General features: G+C 38.1%; 1 protein-coding gene across 4 annotated transcripts; it reads right to left on the bottom strand.

Moving 5' to 3' along the window:
* Positions 1 to 102: 102 nt before the first annotated feature.
* FRRS1 (ferric chelate reductase 1) lies at positions 103 to 27,672 on the bottom strand. Of its 4 annotated transcripts, none has more exons than XM_029963216.1 (17): positions 27,581 to 27,672; positions 17,302 to 17,453; positions 12,857 to 13,052; positions 12,502 to 12,638; positions 11,191 to 11,285; positions 10,403 to 10,553; positions 9,415 to 9,594; positions 8,419 to 8,517; positions 7,733 to 7,880; positions 7,080 to 7,196; positions 6,222 to 6,337; positions 5,853 to 5,939; positions 4,816 to 4,913; positions 4,584 to 4,642; positions 3,701 to 3,844; positions 2,526 to 2,587; positions 103 to 2,424 (listed from the first exon to the last, which is right to left on the bottom strand). In XM_029963216.1, exons 2-17 carry the CDS (start codon positions 17,350 to 17,352, stop codon positions 2,332 to 2,334), a joined length of 1,833 nt encoding a protein of 610 aa, XP_029819076.1. In that variant the 5' UTR covers positions 17,353 to 17,453; positions 27,581 to 27,672; the 3' UTR covers positions 103 to 2,331. The 4 variants fall into 4 exon arrangements, with proteins under 4 accessions (XP_029819076.1, XP_029819075.1, XP_017937221.1 ...); XM_029963215.1 differs by lacking the exon at positions 27,581 to 27,672 and adding an exon at positions 18,345 to 18,488; XM_018081732.2 differs by lacking the exon at positions 27,581 to 27,672 and adding an exon at positions 16,705 to 16,782 and having other exon boundaries at positions 17,302 to 17,323.
* Between the last annotated feature and the right edge of the window lie 301 nt (positions 27,673 to 27,973).

Here is a 27,973-nt window from a genome sequence, read left to right as displayed (position 1 = left end):
AAGTTGTATTAGATGTTGAACAAGGAATTTTTCTTATTCTTGAGGAAAAGAAACTGCATTATGAAGTGAAATTTTAATATTCAATTTCAATACTAGTTTGCCCAGGAAGGATTTAGATAGCTTTAATTTATAAAACAACATTGACAAAAACCAGACAATCCATTTTGCTCCCAGGCAAGACTTTTCTAGTTTCTATTTGACAGTGTTTTCACATTACTAAAAAGGGCAAAACCTTCTACCGAGATATTTACATTCAAGTTTTAAAACCCCTGTTTATGTTTTCATTGTCACACATAAATGAAACAACACACAGTACAGCTCTTGTATTACAGAAAGAACTGCCATTGACTTTAATTTAAAAAGCCATCGGTCGTGTCTATGTTGAGTGATTTGTCTTCTATACACTAATGATATATGAAGGAGTCCCAAAAAACTGTAGCGCTAGACGGGTCTGAGATTCCCAGGCTTTTGAGATCAGAGTTCTCTAAAAAACCCACAAACCCACACAACTGGTCCTATGCTTCTTGCCCTTCAGCCTGAGTTGTGACTCATTTCTTCTTAGTCCCCCTTTCACAATTGGACTGACATGACTTTTTCAGCTTCCAGGAGGAAGGTGGATGATTCAAGTTATACTCACTCACAGTCAGCTGCTGATGATGAAGGGATTAATCTCAGCTCTATAAATGCCCTCATAGGTAAATCATACACTTGAGCAGCCAAAACGAAGATCACCAACTACAAACAAACTTGTGGTTTTGTGAATATTATGTCCCTGCACTGTGGACTTGGGGAGATGGAGGAAGATACAGAAATAGACAGCTTTAGTAAATGGAGAGAACCACCATCTGACCCGCATCTACAAGTATTTTAGAGCTGTCCATCAGGTAGTAGAGAGATGTTGCTGTAAAAGTCTATACCAGGCCAGGCCTTACTATTTACTATTCTATCCAATACTTCAACACCTTCATTCCCAGCTAGCTTAGTAGCCCTGGACTGAAAACACATTTTGAAGTGTTGCAACTGAAAATTGATAATTTCCAGTACCAAAAATGAAGACATGTGGAAACAAGCTGTTCAGGGCCATAAAACAAATGTAAAGAGTACTGTACTGCATAGCATATTAAGGGCTTGTTTCCAAGATGCCATTTCAGGAGTGTCCTTCCATACTTAGGCAAACCATGAACCAGAATGGTTAAACAATACAGTCTCTTTCTGTTCTCAGTACCTAGTTCATATACTTAGATAAACCTTTTGACTAAAAAAAATGCCCTCCCACACTCTTAAAAAATAGAATTGTTATAGAATTCTTTTAGTTTCGTCTTCTAGATATGGCAACTAAGTGACTCTCACTTAACATTAACAGAAGTTGCTTTTCCTGAAGTCATCCCAACTCCTAATGCACATTTCACTCAATAGCACAAATACAACTGCAACATTTCTGAGCAAGTATTTTCACTTCCATTTAAGCATCAATTGGCATCGTACTCACACAGAAAAGTAATTCAGAAGCCTCAAGCAACCAGGGACAATAAAACATAGAAATCCATACACAAAGAGAGGTTCTTCCTGTTTGAGTTTTGGATAAGTACAACTGGGTTTAATACACTTATGTTGCAAATTCTTTCTCTTTATGGTTTAGAAGCACTGAGGGAGGTGAGATGGAAAAGTATTCTGAGTGAGGCAGATGGTAGTTTTACTAAAGGACTAAAGTTCCCACGCTGCTGTGTTTGTCATGTAAGTATACTGCTCTTAGAGCAGAGAGAGCATTTCTTGCTTTTAACTGTTGTGTATTTAGTTCATGCCTCAATCTGCATTTGTGACATTTTTTCACTAAGTTCTGTATTTTGGTTTTGGGGGTTTTTTAATGCACAAAACTATCACAAGCAGGAAGTAGTCACATCACATACCACACAGTGAACAGATAAGACAAAATCCAGATCAATCTTTCCAGATTCCCCAGTGATATTTACAAAAGGTTTAGGGAACTGATGATCAAAACACTTTCAGCACATCTTCTCAGTCTTCTTAAACTATAAGCTTCAAGCAAGTTAACTACTGTGCTTAAAAAAAAAAAAAAAAAAAAGACTTCATTCCTTACTCAGGCAAAAATTCCCATTAAAAGTCCTGCCAGAAGACAGCTTTTTTAGGACTGCAGCATCCTTCTATAGATTTGAATTCCAGATCTCCCTAACACCAAGCATGACACACACGTGCTATTTTTCTTCCATTACATCTTCAGGGAGGTGTTGAGAGAAAAGTTGTAATAGAAACCATTTTTTTCATATTTTTCAACTGCACAGTATTTCATCACAAAATTTTCCATTACTTATTTCATATTTTGTTGACTGCTATCAGAAAGGCAACAAGGAATACTATATTTCCACAGACATAGATGATTAACACAACCTGTTTAAACAGATGACCCTGCAAGAAAAGGGGAAAAAAAGTCATTGAACTGTCAGTCTTTTTATTGTTTTAAACAATCATCCCATTTCACAATAGTTATTTACCAAATTGTGACTCACCTCTGCTTCTGCAGATGTTAGTGACTGCAGTATCTGTACTCTGTCATCCTCTATCACTTCAACTGTTCGTGGGAAGAAAAAAGTTAAATCTGCTTTTAAGAGGAAGGGAGTTTCATTTTTATACCACAGAAGTCTTGATCCTGTGACAGTCTTGCACAGCATCAAGTCTGAAAAAGGACCTGGAAGCTGCATTTGACACTTCATGACCTGTGCTATCATACTCACAGCACAAGAGAAAACTTATTCTGAGGCTGACCTACAAAAAGTAAATTCTGGACACTGAAGTGGAAAAACATTTTGTCTCTTTTGCTAGACTGAAAAACCAAAACACTGAGTTTTAAGTTAATATCCTTTCCTTTTACATGTTAAGATAACTAGAATTCATTAAGAAGTATTTTTCATTAGCCAACATCAGAAAATTCATTGTTCAAACATTTCAGATTAATTTCTCCATTTCTAGGAAGTAATTACTGCAGTTAAATCTAAATTCACGTGTTTTATAATCACTCCTATTCCACTTGCCACCTTACACAGCCTCTCAATTAATTACACCTCTTCAATTCTGTAGATGTCTCATCTTTGACTTAGATACAGGTCATTTACATGCGCAGTCATCTCCTCTCTGTGACACCAGTCAGTGAAGATAACAATTCCAATGAAAGTACTACCTGTCTCTTCACTAGACACACTAGAGTCAGGATTTCACCTTCATTCCCCATTCACTCAAAAGTGCAAGCATCTAAGCTCAAGTTTCTGATCATTCTGTTCACACAATAACAGCCATTCATAGCAGCAATTTGTCAACAATAAAATGCAGACTAAATCTGTGACTTTGCCTAGACTTAACATACCCACCTGGGATCAAAATTGCCAACAATGACAGATTCTTAGAAGATATTTATGCATGTCAGTCTGCCTCTATGAACTGTGGTTTGAGAGACGAGAGGCTACTATTTAAAAAGGCGCAAACCATTTTTCAAGACAAAAGTGTTCTAGAAAAATGGGGGTTACTTCCATATTAGTTTGTACAGAAGATATAACACTATTACCCAAGAGTTACTCCTTTTCAGCTTCCAAGTTAGAGGCCAAAGAGCACCTCCTGAAATTCAATCCACACTTAACATTTTTTATGCTCATAGAGCGAAGTGACAACAAGAATTGTTCTGGGTTTGTACCTTTACGTATGAGACAATAGCTGTGTATTTCCAGAAGAACATCAATACCAACATGCCAAGCTACGAAGCCAATCATTGTATAGGTGTCCCATGTGTCTGGCAGGTCAAGGGCTGGTAGATCCATTCCCAAGAACATAGTCACCACTAGTCAGTAAAAACAAGACAAAGATGCTAAGAATGCTGTGCTAGGCCACTTCTAAAGCGCTCTCAATGCTTTTGGCAATAGATTTCCCATGAAATGCTTACAACTGCTAGAGGAATGAGGTTAAAGGAGTTCATGCAGCTGAAAGTTTTTGGTTTTGTTTTTTTTTTTTTTGTTGGGGGGGTGGGGGGTTGTGTTTTCTTGGTGGTGTGAGAGGCAAGACAGGAAGAAAAGGAAAAGCCAAGACAGTGCACTAAGTAGGTTGAAAACTAACACATTACAGCATTTGTGACTTCCAACAAGACCACAGCACCACACTATTTGTGCTTAAGCTGCCTGTGGAAACCTGTCTCTATTACTAGAATTAAATCCAGCTTCTGGTTCAATAAGTGAGACTTCCCTCTCCCATTAAATAACATTGAACTATGTTACTGTAAGAACATTATCCTCAAATCTTCCAAGATAAAAAGAAATTACTGAAAATAAGAACAGGTTCTCATTACAGAGATACTTCAGATTTGTCAATAATTTCTTTAGTTTTAAACAGCCACCTTTTCCTCTCTAAAAGTGGTACACAAAGGCCACTTAAAACTCACACAGGAGATGGCCAGCAAGAAAAAGAATCTTCACACATGCCTGGACTGAATGTCCATAGATGTTTTAGACCAGTAATAGGCCAAACAATGAACAAAATTGCTTTAAATCAGTTACATGGAAGTTAAAACTATTATTTCTACTCACCAGCTAATATTCTAGCTGTTGTACCAGTACTCCAGTGAAACCAGTTAAACAATTGCCTCCTACAAAACAATTACACACATTTTATTGATTACATAGTTGGGGGAGGGAGGAGGAAATCAAAAAAATGTTTTTGCCTACTTTAAATTTGTAAAAGCTTTTCATTGTAAAAAGAATTTGTAAAGAAACAGGCAAGTTTAATTCCTGTGGCTGTAGCTTGATGAGTTAGTTGTACCTTGGGGCATGACGAGATGGTCTGAAACCTGCCATGAGTGGTTGAAAGATCGTCAAAGCCATCACAGCACAGCCAAGATAGGGATGAAAACCTGCTTGCTAAAGAGAGAGGACACTTTTTAAAATATCATACCTATATAAGCATAGAGAAAAAAATACCAAAAAGTAGAAAATTTTATTTATTCTTTTATTAGTAGGTTACAATGGTGGAGCAACACTGGCAGAGGCAACAGGACACAGTAAGCTGCCCTGCAGCCAGATTACCTTGGCAGCACACACATTAGTATGTCAGCCCAGGGCTTGTCCCACCTTTTTGCTGTACTGAAAAATTCTACAAGCTGAAGAGCCGAGTAATATGACTGTAGAAGCTATGCTCTAAGCTCTTCAGCCTTGATTCTGTGTCTTCAGGAGAGGCCTATTTTTTAACTCCTCCCAGTATGGTCTCCCTTCTCACCCTGTCTATTCAAATATTAATCCTAAAACACTTATTCAATTTTCCTAGCTCCTAGTTCATATCTGTGACCACATTCTCCCATCTTGAATTCAGATAATCTCTAGATTTTCCAATTTCTGGTGTCACCTTGTACCAAATACAATACAGATGAGAGCAACGGGTATATAATCTCTATCTACTACTCCAGACTAAGGTTATCACTGGATACAGGTACTCACATCTAAATTCATAAAAACACTTATTTCCAGCAGGTTTACCACACTAAGGTCATCCTCACTCCCCTCCCAAATTCAAGCTCTCCAAGGAAATATGAAGACCAAAATAGTATATAAAGAAATCACGAGCAAGGAATTATTTGGGAGAAAGAGAAAGGAAGGAAAGCACTGTCATTTTTCAACTGCAGATAAAAGGAAACAACATTCCTCTTTTGTGTTGCTAGGATTTGAAACCAGCCTACTTCAGAACTCCTTTCACAGCAATTTGCTTGGAAATAGTCATAATGTGTTAGTCATCAGTGGACCCCTTTCTCATTCATTTGGTCCCACCTTTGTATTAGAGTTAACAAGACAAAAGCACACACTTACTTGGCTCCAACCTCCTCGGTATATGAAAGGCAACACAAAAGAAATGCTTGTAAGCAAGACTGTGGTCAACATAAGCATACGATGCACCTAGAAAAGTTAAGTTTGTTTTTAGAAACTCTACAGCTTTCTTAAGACATCATTGAAAGACATTAAACAGACATCAGTTAAATATGTTCTTGGTGCCCTCTTTAGACTTTGCTTTTACCAGAAAAGTATATAAACTGATTCATAATTGTTTCATTTTATAAAATCAAAGAAAGATGGAAATCACACCATATTTAGTCTCCTATTTCTTGAATTTAGTAGGTTTATAGTTCTGCTTACAATAATGCTAGAAAACACAGCTGGAGATATGGGTATTTTGCCCACCTGAAACCACATCTCCTTTCCAAACAGGAATGAATGAGCCCAAACAGGTTTGAAGAATCGTGCAACAATAACACCAATACTAACTGTGGTAATCCAAGCAACAAACATTAGAGCTCCTGAAAATTGAGGGGAAAAAATACAAGGTAAATTAGTAACTTAAGAGCACTTGAATACAACTTAAAACACTATGTAATAGTTCAGTCCCCATGCATATGCTCAGAATTAACCAGCGAGTAAAAACTTACCACCTGGTTCAGACTACAGCCTTACAGCATTTATCTTGCTAGAGGGCAGAAGCATCCATGTAAGAGATAATCATACTATGCCCACACAGCACAACAGAGCAGCTCTGTTCTATACAAAGTGCACATTTCATACATGCTAATACAGTCTCTGTCACCAACTCAGATGTCAGAGGATGAAAGATGACATTCCTACAATCTGTGTGAGAAATAAATGAATGACTCTCACGGACCTGTGTTAAAGTCCAGTACTGTGAGAGAGAAAATTGCCATTAACTTCAGTGACTCCAGACAGCCAGTTGAGTGGTTTCTCATTTCAAATAGAACTAAGCAAATAATGCAGTTAGAACAACTCGAACCAGAGAGTAAGAGGTAAAGAGAAACAAGTCCTAATCATAAATTTTAGGGAAACAGCAAATGCACGTTCGTTTTCCAGGTTAAAAAGAACAATGCTGCTCTTGAAATGAAAAATTATAACTTCACTCTGCCACCACAGTAGTGGATCTTGCTAGCCAACATGAATGCCAGAAAAACAAGAGGAAATACCTACTCTGCAATAATTCTACAGTCTCAGGAAGTCTAGAGCTGGAAGACAAAACTAGAAGCTGCAGCTTACCATGAGCCTTGATAAGTCGTGGGGACCGGGAGCCTCCAATATCCCGAGGAGGACCCGTGACATTGTACAGTCTGTCTGTGATCAGGGGCTGACGACGATGTTTGTATATTAGTCCACCTAAGCAGTGACATAAAGTTGTTTATTTATTGCTAATGAAAGCCACTGCACCTGTAAGTGTGCCCATTCCTTATTCATGAATGTTGTGCCATTGAGCATAATTGTACAAACTAAATTTTGACACGCAATACACTAAGAACCTAAGATGTCATCTAAGATATCTTGCACACTTAATGTACAAGAACCAATCCACCACTCTACAGGAAATATCTTTCTCCTCCACATGCACAAGACATGAAGAATAATTCCCTTAGATGCTAGTCTCTATTTCAAAAAAAACAATGTGTCCAGTTCTCAAGAAGCTACCAATTCCTAGCATCAAGTGAGCACACAACAACACATATATGAGTAAGTTTACAACTTCAAAAAGCAAACCCATGATCCAGAAAGGTAGTAAAGGTGTCTAGATTAAGGTCCTCAAACTTGGGAACCTTAGTTCAGACACTAGTTCTCAGCTAAGCCATATCTTACAGAAGGGTTACCAACTCATTTAGAGCTGTTTAAAGAACAGCAACCACATGTAAGTCGAAGTTTACCTTCACTAGATTCCCCATCTGCCAGAAAGATGTAGTAACTGGCATCCAGATTAAATCTCTCTTTATATGCAGGAAGATGAATACTCCTTCTGAAAGAACATTGAAGAACACCATCCACAAGCCTCCATGACACATCCTCAAGGGCATTCTGTGAAACAGCAGATACTTAATACCCAGTATTTTCAGATTGGCAGAGTAATAGGCTTAAAAGTAACCCTCAAAGAGTTACTTAAAAGTAATCCTGCACAAGAATGTTACTGCTGCACAAACAATATCAATGATCTGAGGAGGGGGAATCTCTCTTGCATGCCAGTAAGTCAATACAGCAACATAGGGGTTGGACTTATTATCACCAATTTTTCCAGCTCATGATCTCCTCTTCCCTTTCAACCTTTAATCCAAGATATATCAATTGCAACTGCAGCTCTAGCAAAGGGATAGAGTAATAATAGGCAGAGGTTCTCAATACAGTAAGCTCCCACCATGTGACTTATTTTTACAAGTTAAATTTAGACTTCCAAAGTTAACATTTACTAGAAAGCAAGAGTCCAACCAATCTCACCTTAACAAACTATGGATCCACCTTAGTATTTGCATGTGCTGTGCAAAATAAAAGCACAAAGAAACACTATACCTTACTTCAAAAACTACATTTGTGGAAGGGTCTTAGTTGTTTTCAAATGTACCTCCGAATCCAAGAGAGGATGACTTCGTCCCGTCAGATGGGCAGTGCTCACGTGAACACGGTGGTCCTCATTAATGCACAGATATGCATCATCACCACCCTGAAGAGTTTAAAAGAAAAATACATATAGCTGAATAAAAACCACCACTGGCAGTCTCCAAAAGCTCTTTGATTTAATATAGGCACAGCAAGACCTCAGACAGATTTCAGTAGTTATCAAGCTATTATTTCCCATCTTTCAAACACATCAGCATTATTACAGAGGAACCACATTAAGTCAAACAGATGACATAGAAACACACACTATAATTTGCACATCCCCCCCTTCCAAACTAACAGACATATTATCAGACATTTCTTTAATTATTTAGAATTTACTGAATTAACTAGGCAAGACAGAAATGGATGTTGATGTTATTCAAAAATCCACTTCAGTTACATGATGGTTTTCTTCACAGTTGTAAAGACAAAGTGTTGCTAAGAACCAAGTGTTCCTGCACTAGGGATATGAATATAAACAGCATCTCCTTTGTGCAACAAGTAGTTTATGGATTATGCATTTATCAACAGCATCATCCCTTCACTTTAACATCAATTCAAAAAAGGACCTTTGAACATTTTTTAAGATTGAATGGAGTTATTTCTAGACAAACAACCATCAAAATGAAATGGGTTTCAGAATAACAACTCAGCTTCTAACAGGTGAGGGTTTTTGGCTAGGTAACAAAGAAAGATTGATTTAACCAGGAATTTCAGTCAACAGACAGGCTGGATTCTACCATAGCAGACATCCATAGGGAAATTCTATTGCAATTAGTCCTGAGCTAAAACTGAATATCCACTACAAAAGACAACTTCTGTTTTAGCACTATGGGAGAGTTACACCTCATCTGACATGTCACATTATTTCCATTTTCCATCTGCATGTTTTAGTAGAGTACTACTCAAACTTTACTGAATTCACAAAAGCAACTATGGAAATAGAATAGAAACTCACCATCCACTGGTCATGGGACAATGCAAATGCTAAATAGCCTTCACTTGGACCACTCATTTCAATAAATACTGAACTCTCTTCTTTTTGGAAGGATAGAAAAAAACAGGAAGCACTTTCAGGATCACAGTTTGAAGGGTTCCTAATGCAGAACTTCATAATTCCACAGCCCGAGGCACTAAACTAGATAATTAAGGAAACAAACAAATCAAACAATGAGAGTTTCCCTCCTCTCCCGCCCTTTCTACCCATTCTAGAAAAAGCATACAAGGAACAACAAAGTGACATCTGTGTCTACACACCAATCTCTTAACCCATGTCTACAAGTGCCCTAGGACAAGTAAGATGATGATGAATTCCAAGTTGTACTTTTACTCAAGCTGAACTTCTGCCTTAAAGACATTACAATAGAATAACTTTGAAAAGGTAGTAAAAATTTCAGAGAAATTTCCTTTAATTTAATATTTAGAGAGGTAATATCAGCTGTAGGATAAGGAAGCTTTGTGTTTCCTTTTCAAAGTATAAACTCCACTGATACACACTGAAAAAAAATACATGGATTAAAAGTCACAGTTATCCTGTATCAAACAGTGATGCTTGCTCAATCCATTCAAAAAATCAGTAATAGAAGCCAGTAACACAGACAAACTCCCAGGAAGAAGGTTTCTGAGCCTGCAGTTGCTAAATAGGAAACTGTTGGTCAAGACCAGAGCAAGTCTTTCCCATTTCTCTTCAGAGTTATGCACAATATTTTCTTATCATTAAGTTCTAAATATTCTATCTACCTTTTGACCTGTGTGCAGCATGAGAACATTTAACCCTCAGAAGTTCAGGCTACTCAACTAACACAAGAGGGTAGCTGGTTACATTCTTAGTCTGAGATATCAAAGTTACTCATCTTTCCTTTTCTGTCAAGAGCCTGTATCAATGTAATCATGTTAGAGTCCATTAATCATAAGCATTAAAGATAGATTTATTTATCATTACTTACCGGCTTTGATAAGTGGGAAACTGGGTATGAAGTTGACACAGCCTCTGAAGTTGCATGCAAAGGTGTTGTTGGGGACAGCACATCAGGCTGAGAAACAATGGGACCCGGAATCTTCACCCAGAAAGTCCTGTATTTCTTGACAACTGTGGCTCTTAAACACAACACTCAGTCATTACTGTATACAACAGCCAGTTGTTAGTTAAAAAAGGAAAAGCTTCTATAGTTCATACAACTTATTTGTAAAACTCTCATCTTTATGTAGACCTCTACCATTTTAGGGATTGAAGTAGGAAAATATCTTAAATGTCAGTAGAAAAAGAATTTTAAAACATCATACTGCATGCTGCAGTGGATATAAGAAACATTCATGCCCGCAGCATAGATTACAACTTCAGAGTTGCATTGCATTTGTTGTAGTTCACAAAAAGCAAGTAGTGTAACAGAGGGGGATACAAATAATTTGGTTAGGTACAAGCAAAGAAAGAAGATTCTTAACACTGTACATTACAGGCATGAGAAATGAGAAGTTATCTAGAAATACTCAAGAATTCAGCCTCCAAATTCCCTTCTACTCTCCCTGCAAAAAACCAAAGTAATCACCTGCAAGCTCTCCCTAAAGAACAAGTGCCTGTATTAATGCAAGCTCTGCAGCAAGCAAGGGATGTTGACTTTTCAGGCCATTGGTCCAACTGACTTTTCAGTTGCTGGCCAATATACAACACAGACAATGGTACAGTTTTACGTTGTTTGCATTTTAATAAACTAGAACTGACACTAGATTTACTTACAGGAACTGTACATGTTTTGGTGCATCTCCAGGAGCAGTCCAATAAACTTTCATGTGTTTCTTTTTTGTTTTACTTGTCTGACTGACAGCTGAATTCTGAAAACACACACGTCAAGAGTTACACAGTGGATATGCACTAAAGAGATGCTAATTAACACAGTCAGCACAGATTGCAGCTAAGTCCTAAACACTGCACTGTTACACTGCACAACCCCAGTGCAACTGGTTTTCCCCAGTCAGTCATGATCAACTCAGATGAAGCGCACCACTGCAACTTACAAACTTCAAGGTTAAAAAGAACAACTTTCAACCCAGAAGACCCCAGGAACGAGACAAAGGCTGCTGCAGCACTTAAGCAAAAATGGTGGGGTTTTGATAGCAAAACATTTTGACAGTTTTTTGACAGTAAGACCATGAAGAGACAGTGCAGTGACTACAGAGAGAACAGAACTAATGTTCCAGAGGACAAAACCTGGAAGTAGTCTTGGGATCAAATAATTTTTCACACAAAATAAACAGATCAGACACAGCACTAAGTCCTCTGAGCACAGAGGGCACCACCCAGATATCCCCATGGCTTTACAGCACTGATGAATACATTGAGTGCCAGTGGGGGACAGGCGATAGAAGTGGAGAGAAAAAAGTACATCTAGGCAGATTAAAAACTTTGTCCACACCAGCTCAGATGACACCGTACATGTCCATGTATTTCACACATGTTGCTGAAACACTAGTCAGAGTTCATCTCTCTTGCACATGATGCAAATCCATTTATCTAAAACAGATCTAGCCTGTTACTAAGAAGGCTCCACTAACCAGTAAATGACAGAGCAATACTAAAGATTATAGCCTAGTGTTTGGCCAGGTTGGAAGGGGTTCTCAGCAACCAAGAATAGTGGAAGGTGCCCCTGCCCACAGCAGGAGGTTGGAACCAGATAATCTTCAAGGTCCCCATCCACCCTAAACCACCCTATGAAATAGTGTTTGTTTACTGCAATAATGGCCCTAAACTTTCCTTGCTCTAAGACATTTTCTCTGTCCTTAACAACTATGAAAAAGCAAAACAGACCATGCCCTCCTCCTTTTAATATTAGGAACACACTACATTCATTATGCACAAATAAAAATTATGTTACAAAAAAGAATAGTCCAACAAGTTGCAGTGAGTCTGCCTCTGTACTCCAAGTTGGACCAATTTCCTGAGAGACTTACTAAGCTCAAATAAAGTTATGTAGCTTAGCTCTGTCTTGTCACATAGTCTAATACAAACACTTCAGTGCCTCATGCCTCATTTTAGGTCGCTAGGCTATACCTTGGTACGACCACACGTCAGAAGCTGAGAAAGTCTCCGGTCAACTAACATGAAAGAACCAACTGCAGGGCCATCCAGGTGTTCTGCATCCCGGGCTTGTATGAAGAATCCTTCAAAATCTGGTCCAGACAGACTAACTGAGGCAAGAAGAAAAATAAAAGTAAGTCGAAATGTTCTCCAAAGGAAGAAGGAAATATTTCAACAATAACTGCCAGATGCTCATTATCCAAGTACTGAATGATGGTTAATGAATTGTCTAAAGAACATTCAATTGCTTAGATAAATCTAGTATAGCTGAGTCAAGACATCTACAACACAAAGAAACAGCAAATCAAACTCTTCAGCTCTAACTGACCTTCTATGTTGTCCCCTGGTTTAAATTCAGTCCCATTCACTGTGATGGTGTGCTCAGGTGACAGTTGTGGAGAGCCACCATGGCAGGGTATCATGCTAGTGCAGGCTGCTCTTACTTTTCCATTTGGATAGCCACCCACAGGTGCACAGAAACAAACAAACATCCAAACAGCAACAGCAAGACCAGATAGCTCCATCTACATAAAATAAGATTTACAGGCTGTTAAATACAATAAGTATTTATATTACAGGTCACAGTTCATCTTTGGAAGTCAGTTGAATACAAAAATAAAAAAAATGTTAAAAAAAAAAAGCATTTGTGAGAAGGCACCATTTCCAGCTGCTGAATAACTTCTGCTTCTGATAACTGCCAGACTTTGCAAGAACGTTCTGATACCATTTTTCAGCCATCAAGAGTACAGGCGTAGAAGGATCCCTCCATCCACTAGATGGATTATTTCCCTCTGTGCATTTTGACACCACTTTTAAAGTGTCTTTTGCCTATCCGTCTCCTATTCTTTCTCAGAAAAAAAAATGGAATCTCTTAAACACCAGCACAGGACAGATGGATCTTAAAACTTGTTTCACAGATACATAAAGGTCAAAAGTATTGAGGAACTATACGGTTAGTATGAAACCTACTCTTTTATTAATCATAGCTCCAATTTTGCATCATTAAAGGCTGCCTTTCTTTTTCCACAACCTGTGTCTATTTTTTCACATATGACAAATAATTCCCCAGTAACAAGTTCTTCTTTCTGGAGAAAAACTAAAGTTGCCAAGTGTCAGAAATAAGTTTTACATATGCAAGACTGAGAAACTGGTATGAAAATTTCAACAAAGAAATGCGTATGTTTACTGCAGACAAGCAGAAGACTTTTCCTTCGAACTCTTCCTTTTGGACATTGGACCTCCAGACAATTAGTCAAACAATATCATTGCTTGTCACACTCTTGTTAAGGGAACAGTACATATGAAAAACACGTGGAATAGTAGGACCACAGATCCTAACAAAGTTAGATGAACCCCGGATCCCAGCTTTCATCACAGTGTTTTGCTCAGTCACAATACTATTTTCATAAAAGCTGTGGCAATTGTTTTATTACTCAGTTACATGCAGGGTTTACAGATTTACAGTTACTGTGGTTTTACAGAACACCTTCACCAACAAAAAAAACCATTTCCATGTCCAAAGGGCCAGGAGAACAGAGATGAACTTCCTTTCAATCCTTAGGCACAAGAAAGGGCTATCTAGCGAAACATAGACACAGAACTCTGCCTTCTGGAAGAGCCAGGCCCATTTTGCACCAAGTGATAAGAAGTATCAGGTTATGCAGTTCCCTGACAGCACACGTGGACCTGAAGATAGGAAACACACTGAGCCATTTCAGTCTGAACTCTAGAGACCTAAAAAGCAGCCAAAGGAAGACAAGGCAAGTCATGATTCTTACACAATAAGAGTCATCAACTCTTCCAAAGTTCTCATACATTCGGTGTTAAAATCCACAATATCCAAGGCTACATTTGTACTTCAACTTAAGAGCTCCTCAACAGCTTTAAACTGGTAAATAGAAGAAAATCAGAGGCAGGAGAGGTTTGAACAATTAGGTTTCAGGAACCAGAAAATAAAAACCCAACACTCAACTCCTCCTCCTAAATATTCAAGATAACATTATGATCATATCTTCTACTTAAAGTGAACTTTTCGTTCTAGTTCCAATACTCTGCAAACTGTCACAAGTTTACATCAAAGTGATTTTACTCACAAGTTAAAAAATTATACAGAAATCTAAAAACTAAGGTTCAGTACAATTATAGGTACCAGAGAAATCTTCAAAACAAAGTTTCTGTAAGAAGAGATAAGGCTGCATACTGCAGAGACAAGAAAAATAGTAGGCTAGAATTCTGCTTTAATTAGCAAAGGATGTGGTAGAGATTTAAAATGAAACAAGAAATATTCTTTGGCAGACTTAACTAACTCAAAAGCTGGCAGATGAGAAAGATTAAGCAAAGATTAATGCAATAAAAAAAGATCAAAACCTGAAAGCAATCAAGGTTTGTAATAAGTAAACACAATGAACTGCTGAATATTTAACTTTCTTCCTGCTATTACCCTTTGCAGAAAAAAGAGATGAAGACAACTGGATCTCACAACTACCTACATAAGTACAACTCTGAATGAAAAGCATTAGGATTAATGGCATGGAAAGGATTTGTTACAGAAAGGTTAGGTTTAAGAAAGCAGAAGTGTGACATATGAATCATTCTTAGCCTTACCACAAAAGAAAAAATCCCTTTTAAAGATTAAAGTAAAAACAACTCTCCATCTGTAACAAAAAGGACCTGAGTGACTGATAAAAGCTATCATATCTTACAGAACTAATTCCTTCTACTATTCTACTCTTTTTAGAAACATGTCTAAATTAAAAAAAAAAAACAACAAACCAGTTAATTTGCTTTCTAATAAAGATGAATCAGCAGATCCCTGCAAGATCATCTTCACTAGATAAGGACATAAAAAAACTGAGTCAAAATCACCATGTGTAGACTTAAAATGAGAATCTACATTAACACAAGTTTTGAGGTGTGTAAGCTGTCAAACAGCTGGCTGTTACCTATAGTATTTGAAAATACTCTCCATTTGCATTGTAATTTACTATAAATTTTAGATTTGCCCATCTTGACAGAATTGGCTTGCAAGTATTAAGAAGCTTTGGCCATAATGGCTTATTTATAACTCTTTGAAACAACTAATTCTTGAGAGCCAGTAGGAATTAGCAAACTGCAAAGCTCCCTGTACTAAAGAGGAATAGGAATAACTGACTTTAGGACTGAAGCATGAAGAGGTTAAAAATCAAAAGCTAAATGCATCATTTTTCAACTGGCAATTCTCTAGTACTTACTATCATTCAAACAGTTTGGAAGAACAGGGAGTTGAAGGATTTGTGCACTATCCAGAGACTTGTTTTCCAAAATAAATGCATTACACTGAAATGCTCATGTTAACCAAGATCCTTAGAGCACATGTAATCCAGGTCCTCTGTCCTGCCTGCATGCCAGCTGCACACCCTGTGGTAGCATCAGTAAATGCCCCAGTCAAGGTCACAAATGTGTGCTACAGAGCATATTAGCTCTGTAGTCAGAACGCAGTCACATACCACTGACTGTTGATTTTACTTAGTTTGTACCATACGCAGATTTTTCAGTATGTTCTTTGTGATCAAAGACAGCACAAGATCCAGGAGTCTTCTCTCTACAGATACTAGCACGTACCACACCGTTACAGTATAAGAGTTATTCAGAGCACTGATTCATACCTTTATTTAGAATGGAAAAAAAAAATACTTCAATACTCATTAGTTTGAAGCATGACTACAAATGTGTTACTTTACTCATCCTCCCTTCTTAAATCTTCAGTATACTACATAACCCATCCCCCCCTGGCAGGAAAGAAAGCTTCAGAACAAGTTTTTCCAAAGAAACTTCATAATTACTTGTGATTCTAATGGTGTTTCAAATATAATGTCACTCTTGGGGCAGAGAGAGGGAGAGAATTATGTACTTGAAGCTGTTTATAATACAGCCTTCTAATTAATAGAAAGCCAAACCCACAGTGCAATAGCCATCTTTTTCCGTACCAAAATTATGTGGGAACCATTTCACAATATTTAGTATACATGGGAGCTTATTCTCCTGATTATATCTCATCATGTTAGAGTAACTGGATTTGGATAAATGGAGAGCATAAGTTACTCTCTTCCTGTGTTCAAAACAACTCCTACAGTCCCTGCAGCTACCAACAGCTAAGAAAGCCTGGTAGCTAAGAAAGCTCATGAGTACAATACTCACATTCAGGACTCTTCACAGAAGTTATCTTCTTTCAGCTGTTTTACTTCATTAGCTGCAGAGTGTGAAATCTAAAACTAGCTTCAGAGAGGAAGAAATGAAAGGGTGGGCAAGGCAAACATAGCACCAATTCGAAGGTACAAAAAATATCACAGTCAGAGCTCTTCTTCTGAGCACCATCAGACAAAAGGGAAAGGAAAAAGGAAAAAGTCATCTGAAGGAGAATAAGCTATATTAATATAAGGGGCCAGTGACATGTCTCTTTAGAAATATACTCTTACGAGGCAAAAGCAAACAGACTCACTGTCCAAGAGTCACCCTCCCTCCGAATTCATAAAAAGTTTAACTAAGCAGGAGAAGTCAACTCAAAGGTGGTCACATCACAACAGCTGGACTGAGCAAGGGCAGAAAACAAGCAGTGTTCACATTCCTAATAACTCATTACTTTTAAAATACAAAAACACATTCACGCCCACATGATGACAAAATATACACACCTCAGCATTCTGTCCTTTCTACTCAGGAAATATTAAAAGAGAACTTCAAGCATTCCATCCTTCAAAATTACTTTTTTGTAACAGTTTGAGTGTAGGTACCTACCTTACAGTCAGTCCTTCTGTTACAGTGACCAAGTCTGAGTAAAATTGCCATTGGCTCTCTACTTGTAGTAGAACAACTTCTATTACATTATAATCTCTTCTATTTGGCTTGCATATAACAATATGAAGTTTTATTGTATCCAGGAAGCTTGTCTGAAAGAAGAAACAATATGCACACACAAAAAGAAAGATGACTTATAAGAGTGTTTTTACTCCAGACACACATTTTATACAGCTATCGAAGCTGAGCCCTTAAGACAGCACACTTCATCTGAAATGTATGAAGTTGTAATTAAGCACCGACCCTGTACATCATTTGCTTTGTCAAACATGTACTTCTACAGACCTCAAAAAGTTTCACGTTAAATAATTAATTATATTCTGGTGCAATTAAGGGAAGAAAAACCTACAAACAACTTTTGATACCTTCTTCCTCAAAATATTAGTTGACACAAATTTGCAACATGATTTTAAAGTTCATTCTGCATTTACTTTCAGTCAGAGACACTTTCTTCTAGACGAGGAATAAACAATCTTATGAAGAAATATGGTAAGTTCACCTTTTTTCTATATAGCTCACCAAGAATGAACAAAAGGCAAGGATTTTGCCCTGTTCAGTTGTTTACTTTCATTATTTTAGTTGGGCAGTTTCTCTGCATATAATTTTTAAGGCCCCTTGCAAACTTTTATCTATATGAAGAACCCAGACTTGGAGGATGACCTAAAAATGACATAGTTTGTTACCCCAACAAGTAAATTCAACTACAGCATCAGCACACTTACTGTCACAATTATCATACAGCCATCTCCTATGTACGTAAGTGAAGAAATAAAATAAGAAAGTAATATTCAGATAACATTAAGAAGCAAACAAGATGCAAGAAGAATATACTTGGTGTGGCTTCCAGATAAGATAAGCCACCTTTATTCATTAAAGCACACAGGTTTAGGAGTTTTCTCTAAAGCAATTCAGAAATGCTTGCATGAAAAACAGCAGCTACAAGATGCTTTAAAAGCTTCGCTAGATTTTACTTCGCTTCATACCTGCTGCAGATATCCTATTAAGCAAATACACTTTTGAAAAAGTCAGCTCATCCACACTTTGAGCACTCGCAGGCGTCAGTGTAACCAAAGCGCTCCGGCGCTACAGCAGCTCATCAGCCCCGACAGCCTCCGCTCCAGGGAGCCCCACTCTCCTCTCCGGCACTGCCCCACGGGGACGGGCGGGGGGAAGAAGGCGCAGACAGACCAGCCGACCCCTGCTCTGCTCGAGCCTCTCCCGCGGCAGCGGCGCCTTTTCTGCCCGCGCTGTGGGCGGGGCCGGGCGGGGCCGCGGGAGCGCCCGGAGAGCCGCGAACGCTCCGTGTGCCCGCCCGAGGTGCTGCTCGCTGTGGGCATCCGGAAACAGCGCCTTGGGGAACGTGTCGGGGCTCCTGATTTCTTTGCAGCCTCCAGATGCTGGGGGTCTGGGTGGCCGTCCTGATTTTGCAACTGCAGTCTTGCCCCATGGGCTTTACCGGGGGATTGTCCTTGTCAAAGCTTGCAGAGCTCATCTGCGGTGCTATTCGTGTGACGAGAGGTGCTCCCACATACAGGCTTGCAAAATCAGGTTTTTCTTATCAAGAAAGCAAATAAATACTGGCTGTAACTGGGGCTTTGCCGGCAGAAACTGCAGCTGCTTACACAGGTTTCTCTGACTTCTGCTTTGTTTTAATCAAAGTCCTCAATTGCTCACAAAGTGGCACAAAAGACAATTACTTAATAAAAATCCAGCGGGAATTTTGCCCTTCCAAAGCATAGAAATGTTGCGTTTGTGTTAACAAACATCTTGACTGGAGGCTTCCGGTAATTCAGTTATTTATTAGTAGTTCTGAGAAGTTCCAGTGACCTTAAAACCTATGACCTTAAATTAGTAATATTTAAAAAAAAAAATTCTATCTACTAAAATATAGCAGATAGAAATGCTCTGTTAGTGTTCTATTGTTTTCTCAGTTTCTATAAAAGCAGCATTGACCTTACAGGTACCCTGTAATAACACATTATAAGACATATTTAATGTGAAATCTTACAAGATATATTTAATGGATTACTTTGCCTAATTGGATAGATGATTTTACTGTTATACTTGTATTATCTTGCTCATGGAAGTCACTGGGAAGCTGAGATCTCAGTGTATGGCAACTGAAGAAACATAACACATAAGCAATAGCTTAAAGTTAAATACGGATATTTCCCCTGGCTGGGGAAAAAAATAATTCTATTTACAACTGCCTTCATAAAGTTCCCTTATATGAAAGAGTTTGATAAAATTGTAGGCCTAAGAACATACATGCTTTGCTAAGAGCTTGTGTGTTTCTAACTAATTTATGCTAATTAAAAACAGCTTTCCTTGCAGATACATCATTAGTAAGATAAATAATAACATAAATACATTTACAGTAAGAAAACTGGTGACCAGAGGGACCAATATTCTTGACAATATTTAGGTTCATAACTTTCACGGATTACAGTGCAATTAATATACAAATGTTTTTAAGATCTTATTTTAGGGTCTTGGCTCATTGACAGAATGGAGTGTACATGTCTGAAAAATTGTAATAAATATAAGTATATACGGAAGTAATTTCCTCATTAAGACCCACAAGAATGAAAATGCAAGCTACAATTATGTTAGAAATGGCAATCAGAGTTTAAGGAAAAAAATCATTTATCTGTGAAAGGTAAACTGGGTAAGGGAGAGAACACTGTTTTGTTTCTCATTGTATAGCTTCTCTTACTTCAGAAGGTATTTGCTATTGCCAAAGAGCTGTGAAGCAACAGAACCAGAAAAAAAATTACTCTTTAACTACTGAGTACAAGTACTCATACTCCTTCTGCACAGGCAATCATCAGTGTGTCTGGAAGGGCTCTTTTCAAACATACCAGTCTCCTTAAAAAAAAAATAAAATCAACAGTTCTACAACCTTAATGAAAATGTTTTTATGAAAGGGTACTGCATGCTAATTTGTTAAGTGTCATATCCGATATGTATCAAGGAAATAAAATGCATTAGGATATATGAACTACAAAAAAATCCAGAGCTGCCTTTTCTTTGTAAAGTGTACTGTAATTGTGTGTTCATAATAATTCTGCATTTGTTGCAAAGCAGAGGTTCCTAGCTTAACCAAACAAGTTAGAGACAGAGGGCTGGGGGTTGGTTTTGAATCTTCTTGTGGGCCTGAAGAGAGAGAAAGATATGTAACCTACTATTGACCTGTGTCAGAGGATGATGATGTCAAGTGGCAAATCAACAACACAACATCTGACATGAAAAGAAGCTGATGACTTTTTTTTTGCATAGTTTGTTAACAGGGCCCTAAGGAAGTAAGTGAAAGCTCATAATTTTGAAAGCAATGGCAATTTCATAAAGGACACTTTATGCCAAGTATATAAAGGGGAATTTCTGTTGCTTAAGAACTGGAGAAACAAGTAAAATACATATAATTTTGGAAATTAACTATTTGGCAGAGCAATATTTATTTTTTAAGCCCAAAGCAATATGGAAAACAATAAGCCATTGAAGCTAGATCTGAAGAGAACCCATGTTACTATGTGGTTCCTTGTAATCAACGTTCCACTTAGGTATTAATCTAACTATATAGCATAACTGTGGTATTTTACTGTGGTATTTTAGAAGGTCAGACCTTGGTCAAGTTTCATATATGTGTGCACTGTGCTCCATGTTACTAGCAAGGGTATCAACATAAAACATCACTTGAGTTCAAATCAAGTGATGTGCAAAAAGGTTGCATCCCTATCAGACTGTTTTGATGATGGATACCTTGGATCTGAGCATTTTTTGTTACTAGTGTTATTTATTTTGAAATGCTTACATGTGTTCGAAAAAGTGCATTTGGGTTTTGCTGAATGCATGCTGGATACTAGTCTTCCTCTGAAGATAACAGTCCTGGTACTCACATTTATTCACCTCCATCTTGCATATCTTACACTTATGAGGCTAGGTTTCAGAATATTTCAAGCTTTTCATTTATTGTCTTAGCTAAATATGTATTAGGAACTAATAACAATTAATGTTATCTTACATAGGAAGAATTCTTCCTACCAAATCAGTTTGCATACGATGGTGTTTTTTCCCTCCAAAGTGAGGGGAGTGTTGAATCATTGAAACAATCCTGACCATCTAAAAGGAAATAAATAATGATAAGGTCACAATATAGGATATTTTTCTCCCTAATTAATCAGTTCTTTTCCCTTGAGTTTTGGCACTGTTTCATACTTACCTGTTTTACCAACTGTCTTAAGCTACAAGCTAGATAAATGTGTTCCCCTGATGTCCAGAAACATCCCTTTCATGTATGCTTTCTTTTGTTGTTCTTATTCCTCTTGATTTATCCGCCCCTTCTACTTTCATTAATTTTGGGGGCTTTTTATGTCACACATAAAAATTCAGACTTTGAAACGTATTTATACAAAAATACTTGTTTACCGAGAGGTAAAACGTATTTTACAGTTTTCAGTCAATGACTGTAACAAGCCACCTGGTGGCAGTAGCCGCTCAGTAAAATAAGGTTTTCCACTCGATTGCAGAGATAACCTACTTTCTTTCTGTATCTCTCGTCTGACACAGTAACAGCTGAAGTACGCACACCATAGCTTTTTACCAAAATACGTATCCACCTTGACTTAAATAGATTAAAAACAACACAAAACAAAAACTTCCTTGCTAATTTGAAATCAAATAATTAAGATTGGTTCCCTCATATCAATTAGAGCCAGGTCTATGTAAGTGTTCTGATACAATGATGGACAACCCATCACTTCTGTGAGAGAGCCTCTACTCAATTCAATGCACAACACGAGTGAATCAATGGATAAAAGACTGCAGTAAAATCATTTCACGCACTTCAAGGGATGTGGGCCATTGCTTTATCAGATGCACACTATGAAGTTTTACCTGATAAAAGTACTGAATTGTTAACTTTATTGAGTTTTCTGTATTTTTTTAACCTTGCTGTGATGCTTTTTAAAATCATTAACTGTATTATATTAGTGAGATGTGATAAGTTCCTATTGTTCTGTTTTACAGGGAGCAAAGACCTTGCTGGCAAAGGCATTGACCTGCAAGTGCTTCAGTTTGAGGCACTTTAGACCTGATTACAGAATTCATAATGTGACACTGAGATGAATTGAAATCTTGTACAGTGCTCTTTCACACACTTATCGGTTTCTTTGCCAGCCGATCTCAATTCCACCTTTGGCCCACAGCTTTTTTCCTCTTCCTTTTCTCTTGGACTAGGAGCTGATTTTCCTACTCTTTTTCATCTCATCTCAGAGGTCTTTTCACAGACAACCAGTTTCCAGTCTTTCAGCTTTTCTCAGCAGCTCTTAATTTGACTCCTTCATGGCTTCTAAATGCATTCCTTGTTCAGACACAGTATATCTGTGGGTTTTGCAGTTGCTCTGAGTTCAAGCACAAGCACGAGCAATCCTGCTGTAGGGATGATGCATGATGCACAATGCTGTTGGTTTAGCCACATGCTTGTTAGTACATGCCCAGTGCCCCTGTGGGGGAACCATGTGGTGATGTTTGAGTACACTTGGCATGAATGGCTGCAGGGATTTTAGCTCTTACTTTGGCAAGTTTCACCTAAATATTTGCAGATACCTTCAAAAGCTAAAAAAATGGTCAGACCGCAACAGAGCTGGTAAAAGGCATATCCAATGTGGGAGAGTTGTGAATAAGTGAAAGAAGATTGTTTCATAGCACTTTTCAAGTCCTGTAAGCAGCAATCCTTGCTTGGCGAGCACAGGGGAATATCATGCAAGGTGTGAAGTGACTCAGTCCAGACACACAGAAAGCTGCCTCCTGCACAGTCAGGTTAGTACATAGTCACTGTGCAAGTCAGTACCTCCAAGGAAGTTCCAAATGTTGGGGGAACCTGTTGCACAGCACCTGCAGTGACTGAATAAATATATCACTGACATTCTCAGAAGCAAAATACCAAATCTGCACTATTGTATGGACACTAATTCCTCCACCAACAAGAATCCAACTGGAATGAAGAGCCAGTGGTTTGAGCAGAGGTCAGATACTCAAAAAAAACTGGGCAGCAGCAGCAGTTTGTCCCAAAGTACAGCAGTAATTCCTAGGTCCTGGGAGTTCATATAGGAGCCACTGCCCAGTTATGCTGATGACTTCTCATCAGCAATCCTCAACTTAAATTCACGGATAACCAAAAGACATGATGATATCAACAAGACAAACATTAAATAAGGACTTTTACTTTCTGTTAGCAGCGTTTGGTGACGGTTCAACTGGAAATGTTGAAGTAGATGCACTGATTGCCGCATGGTAAAAGATTTGTCAGTTTGAATTCTATCTTTGTAGTGTTCTAGTGCAAACCACTCTTGTATCATCTTCCCTATTCTCCCCGCTCACGTTTAACTTGGTAATCAAATGCATAAACTCGTTGAAAGGCCTGGGACTTGAAGTGATTTTGCAGTGAGAATTGAAAAATTTGTTCCAAGGTATGAAGAAGAGAGGAAAAATATATTTGAAAACAAATGCTTGCTGTAGTCATATGTTTGGTGAAATATTCTCTTTCTTCAACATACTATGGCCTGTTAAGATGCTTAAATTACCATGGCTTGAATTCTGCCTGCACTGAAAGATTACAGAGCAGGCCTACAGACCTCAATATTAGCTTTCAGATAACTTCAGGTTATGTGGAGTAGTATGTAGTTATTTCTTCGCTTAAAAATCAGATGTCAGTTTTATACAACAGAAAAGCACGATCAGTTATTTAACATTTGAGTGTCAAGGGCTGTCAAGGTGAGATTTTAGGATGATTATTATTTTAACGGACTAGGAAAATATTCATGGTAATCACAGCATATCTCACTAGTGTTGAACAGAACAATTTACAGCAAGATAAAAGTGCTCATAGTGGGTCAGCACACTGGTATGATATTTTCTCCTTCTACAATAAAAATTGGCCCAGTATACCTGAATTTATTTTATACTTAACTAAGTTAAGTGGTACAAGAGTACCATTCAGACATTTAGTTTTAAATTTCGTTTGCCAAGTCACCACATTTGCAGATTATTAATATCAAATTAATGTTATGCTGTTAGCTAAAGCACAGTCAAACATATCTTAAGCAATAATGTGAAAAGCTACCTTTAACAACATTTTATATGGACCTCTGTAAAGATACATGCATTGAGTTTTATGATTTTCTATTAAAAATTAAACTCCATTAAAAATTAACTTTATACGGAAGTTAAAGCAAAGCATTGATTGTTTGAGCCCACACAGTAAGAGAATGCCAAACTGGGATTAAAAACTAACCAAAAATGTTTCTGCAATCCAAAAATTCATGATGACACCAGGTTAATCTTTGAAAGATCAAACCAACACTGCCAAGTAACTACAGGAAAGGCCAGTAAGAGCAAACTGAATGGGTTAGTGTCCTAGACTGTCCGTCTTATTTGATTTCTTACTTATATAGACATTTTTATTCCAGTCTACTATTTATTCACTGCCTATCCTGCTATTGCAATCTGTTTAGCTATTTAGAAGAGATTTTAAAAAATAAGTTACAGGTGATTACTGCAATGTTCTCACTAATGTTTTCACTCAATACTAGATTCTACTGTCGAAGAACATATATAAATTCCTGCTGGGTACATAGTTGTCTAAGAACAGCACTTGTTTTCAGTCAGTGCATAGCAAAGATCTAACTCTTAGAAAAGACTGCAGTTTAATCAAATTGCAGACATACGGTTTTAAAGAAAAGGAGTTTTCGTTCGGGTTTGCATTTCTGGTTGAGATCTCCCCATTAGAAAACAACAACTAGACAGAAGATTCAAAACCTCTTAAGCTTTCTATTTTTTGAACAATAACACAGTGTTAATTCATGAATGGACAGGGCATGAGTGTGGAGCATTGAGAAAAAATGTGCTATCACTTTAAATTTTAAAAAGTCTTGTATCTCCTGTATACAGGCCAAAAGAATCTACTTTCAATTTTAGTTAGCTGTCCATTTACATTCTCTCTGTGCTAGTTGGCTTTTATTTTGTTATTGGTAACACTTTTTCTGTTATTAAAAATAAAAAATGAGTGCCATCATGTAAGTATTCCAAGTTCCCACAGTTTACAGTCATAACCTTTAAAACAGGCACAAGCGATATGACATCAGTGTGATCTGACACCCGCTGAACAGCTCCCCAAAGTGCATCGACGCCACTGCCAGGATAACTGTTCTTTAACACTGTGGTGCAAAACAGAAGGCAGGAGGGGAGAAGGACTAGGAAGGTGTATGTAAAAGGAGCAAGGGATTATGGTATGAATACATTTGAAAAAGCTGCAAAATTATTTCCTGATAATAACTTTGATATGATATGCACTCTTATTCTGAGGCAGCTCTTGATCATTTCCTGCTGTGGTATATCATATCACACACTGAGAAACTGCAAACTGAAGATAAAATGGTGCTGTGAAAACCACCCTTTAGATACCAGTGTAGCAAATGCCATGCACATCTTGCTTTTGGCTGTGTAGACAAAATCTGCAATGCTCAGTGGTAGCACTTGTGCACTGATGTTCCCATATATAGAAAACCTGCTCAATTTAAATCTGCTAAACTACACAGACTCTAAGTCTGTAAGGGATGTGCCAGCATAAGAGGTGATGCTGATGGAGAAAGGGTTAGAGCAGTCTGCTCTGCTTTCTTGATTAAACTTCATCAAGAGACCTGCAATATTCATTACCTGTGTAATAGTATTTTTTTTATATTGAACTGAATGCCAATGAAATGATATTGTTCCAATTATTAAGTAACTTAACAGTACCTAGGGAACTTTTTTGCTGTGTAGTGGATCAAGTTCTTAATTTACACTGTTGACATCTGGTTTAGCTACAGTCACAAATTATCGTCAAAATATGATTCAGGATTGGTTTCCTAATGAGTTTGTCCAAGACACTTAAAAATCCTTTTTCATAAACTCAGATAGATTTCAAAACCTGTCTCAATGTATAGCATAGAGGAGATGTGGCAGTGCAAACCTAGTAATTAGGGTAGGGTGAGTTTCCTTATTGAGTAGTAAAATCAAAAGAGCCACATTTTAGAACTTAGTAGCAGCGGTGAAATTCCCTTCATAACACTCTTTTGTGTTTTTCTTCCTCTTCAAAAAGTATTCAGCATGCACTTTTGGGTAACTATTTATGCAAAGGACTTGGCCACATGGGCATTATTTGCTCTCCCTCTCTTAGAGCTGTTCTGTGTAAGCAGGTCATGAAAGTCCTAAATCCCATTCCATTTGCAGTACATGACAGAACAACTGCAAGCCTGGAGGAAGGACCACTTGTGCCAGGCTCTGTGACAGACCAACCTCAGAGTCACTTAAGGATACCAAAGCCTTCTGAGGACACCAGCAAAAAGATGGTCCAGGTCCTTTCTTCCTTTCTAGGACACATCAAATTCAGAGAAAGCAGCCAGCATACCAGGAGAGTCAGGATTCTGTTGGGTGCAATTCTGTCCCGTATGCAAATACAGGCCAGTAAGCTGAGTAAAGAATTAAGATGCTAGGAAAGACAAGGACAATGGGAGAATCCTACTAGGCCCCAGGAAATATCCATGTAAAGTATCCCAGATCAGAAGTATCACGTTTGAATCATATTTGAATGAACCTCACTGAGGCAAATGTTAGCGAACTGCACTCACAGGGGAACTTTTACTATGAATTTTTCCCCTAATATTGTCAGGGGCATACAAGTTGACATATTCACCTACACCAACATGAAAACCTTTCTCAACAATACCAAAAAATGTGAACTGTAATGATGAAGAGTCAGATTTCTTACACTGTTCACGGGGAGAAGCAGGTGAAGGGAAAAAGAAAGAAAAAGAAAGAAAAATAGCTACCAGAAGATAAAAAACCTCTGTTTGAAATGGATGGCAGTGTTTCCATGAATATCAAGGCCTTTGAACTCTCCCTGAATGCACTGTAATTGGATGAACTTTGAACTGTCCCGAAATGCATTGTAATTGCATGAACACAATGTGGTAAAACACAGTTATGAGGGTATGCATGGGGTGACTGGAAGTAAATGGTTTAAACCTAAATGGTTTTGCAGACTGCTTCCAGTTCTATGAAATATACAACCTCTAGGAAGAAAAACAAACAAACTAACAAACAGCTCAGAATAACATAGTGACTGTAATTTGAGAAGCACTTTTTTAAAAAATGTATTTCTAGGCAATAAAAATAGACTGACCTTCCAAAGACGTAAGGCTGACCTTTACACTGGGGTGCAGTTAATGACTCCGGTGGTGAGAGGCCTGGAGAAACTGTTCCAGGTGTTATGCAATATAAAGCAATGGTAATGCTTTATACAGTACGCTGCAAAGTAAGGGATGGGGGCATGTTTTGGTGTTGTCTTTTTTTTTAGAAAAACCATGCTACCTCTTGGTCAAAGACAGATCCACGGAGTTTGTAGTCTTGTCCACACACTATATATAGCACTTAAACCCTGGCTGACATCATGTTTTTCCCGCGGCGCAGCCTATCAGCACGGAGCCGGCCGCGCGGCGCGGTGTGCCGGCCCTGGGGCGGCCCGGCGGGAGCGCTGAGAGCCCGGCGGTCACGGCAAGGAGCGGCTGGGCCCGGA

Source organism: Manacus vitellinus, unplaced genomic scaffold (assembly GCF_001715985.3).
Source record: "Manacus vitellinus isolate BGI_N305 unplaced genomic scaffold, ASM171598v3 scaffold_56_pilon, whole genome shotgun sequence".
In the NCBI taxonomy this organism is placed as follows: Eukaryota; Metazoa; Chordata; class Aves; order Passeriformes; family Pipridae; genus Manacus; species Manacus vitellinus.
The sequence above is the reverse complement of the archived record's forward strand: the minus strand, read 5'-3'. Positions and strand labels throughout refer to the sequence as shown.

Coding starts and splice junctions, on each gene's coding strand:
- FRRS1 (XM_029963216.1), bottom strand. CDS start 17,352: ATGGCAATTTTACTCAGACTTGGTCACTGTAACAGAAGGACTGACTGT. Junction 13,053..17,301: donor ACAGAAGGACTGACTGTAAG/GTAGGTACCTAC, acceptor TATTTTATGTAG/ATGGAGCTATCTGGTCTTGC. Junction 6,338..7,079: donor ACGACTTATCAAGGCTCATG/GTAAGCTGCAGC, acceptor CTCAATTTTCAG/GAGCTCTAATGTTTGTTGCT.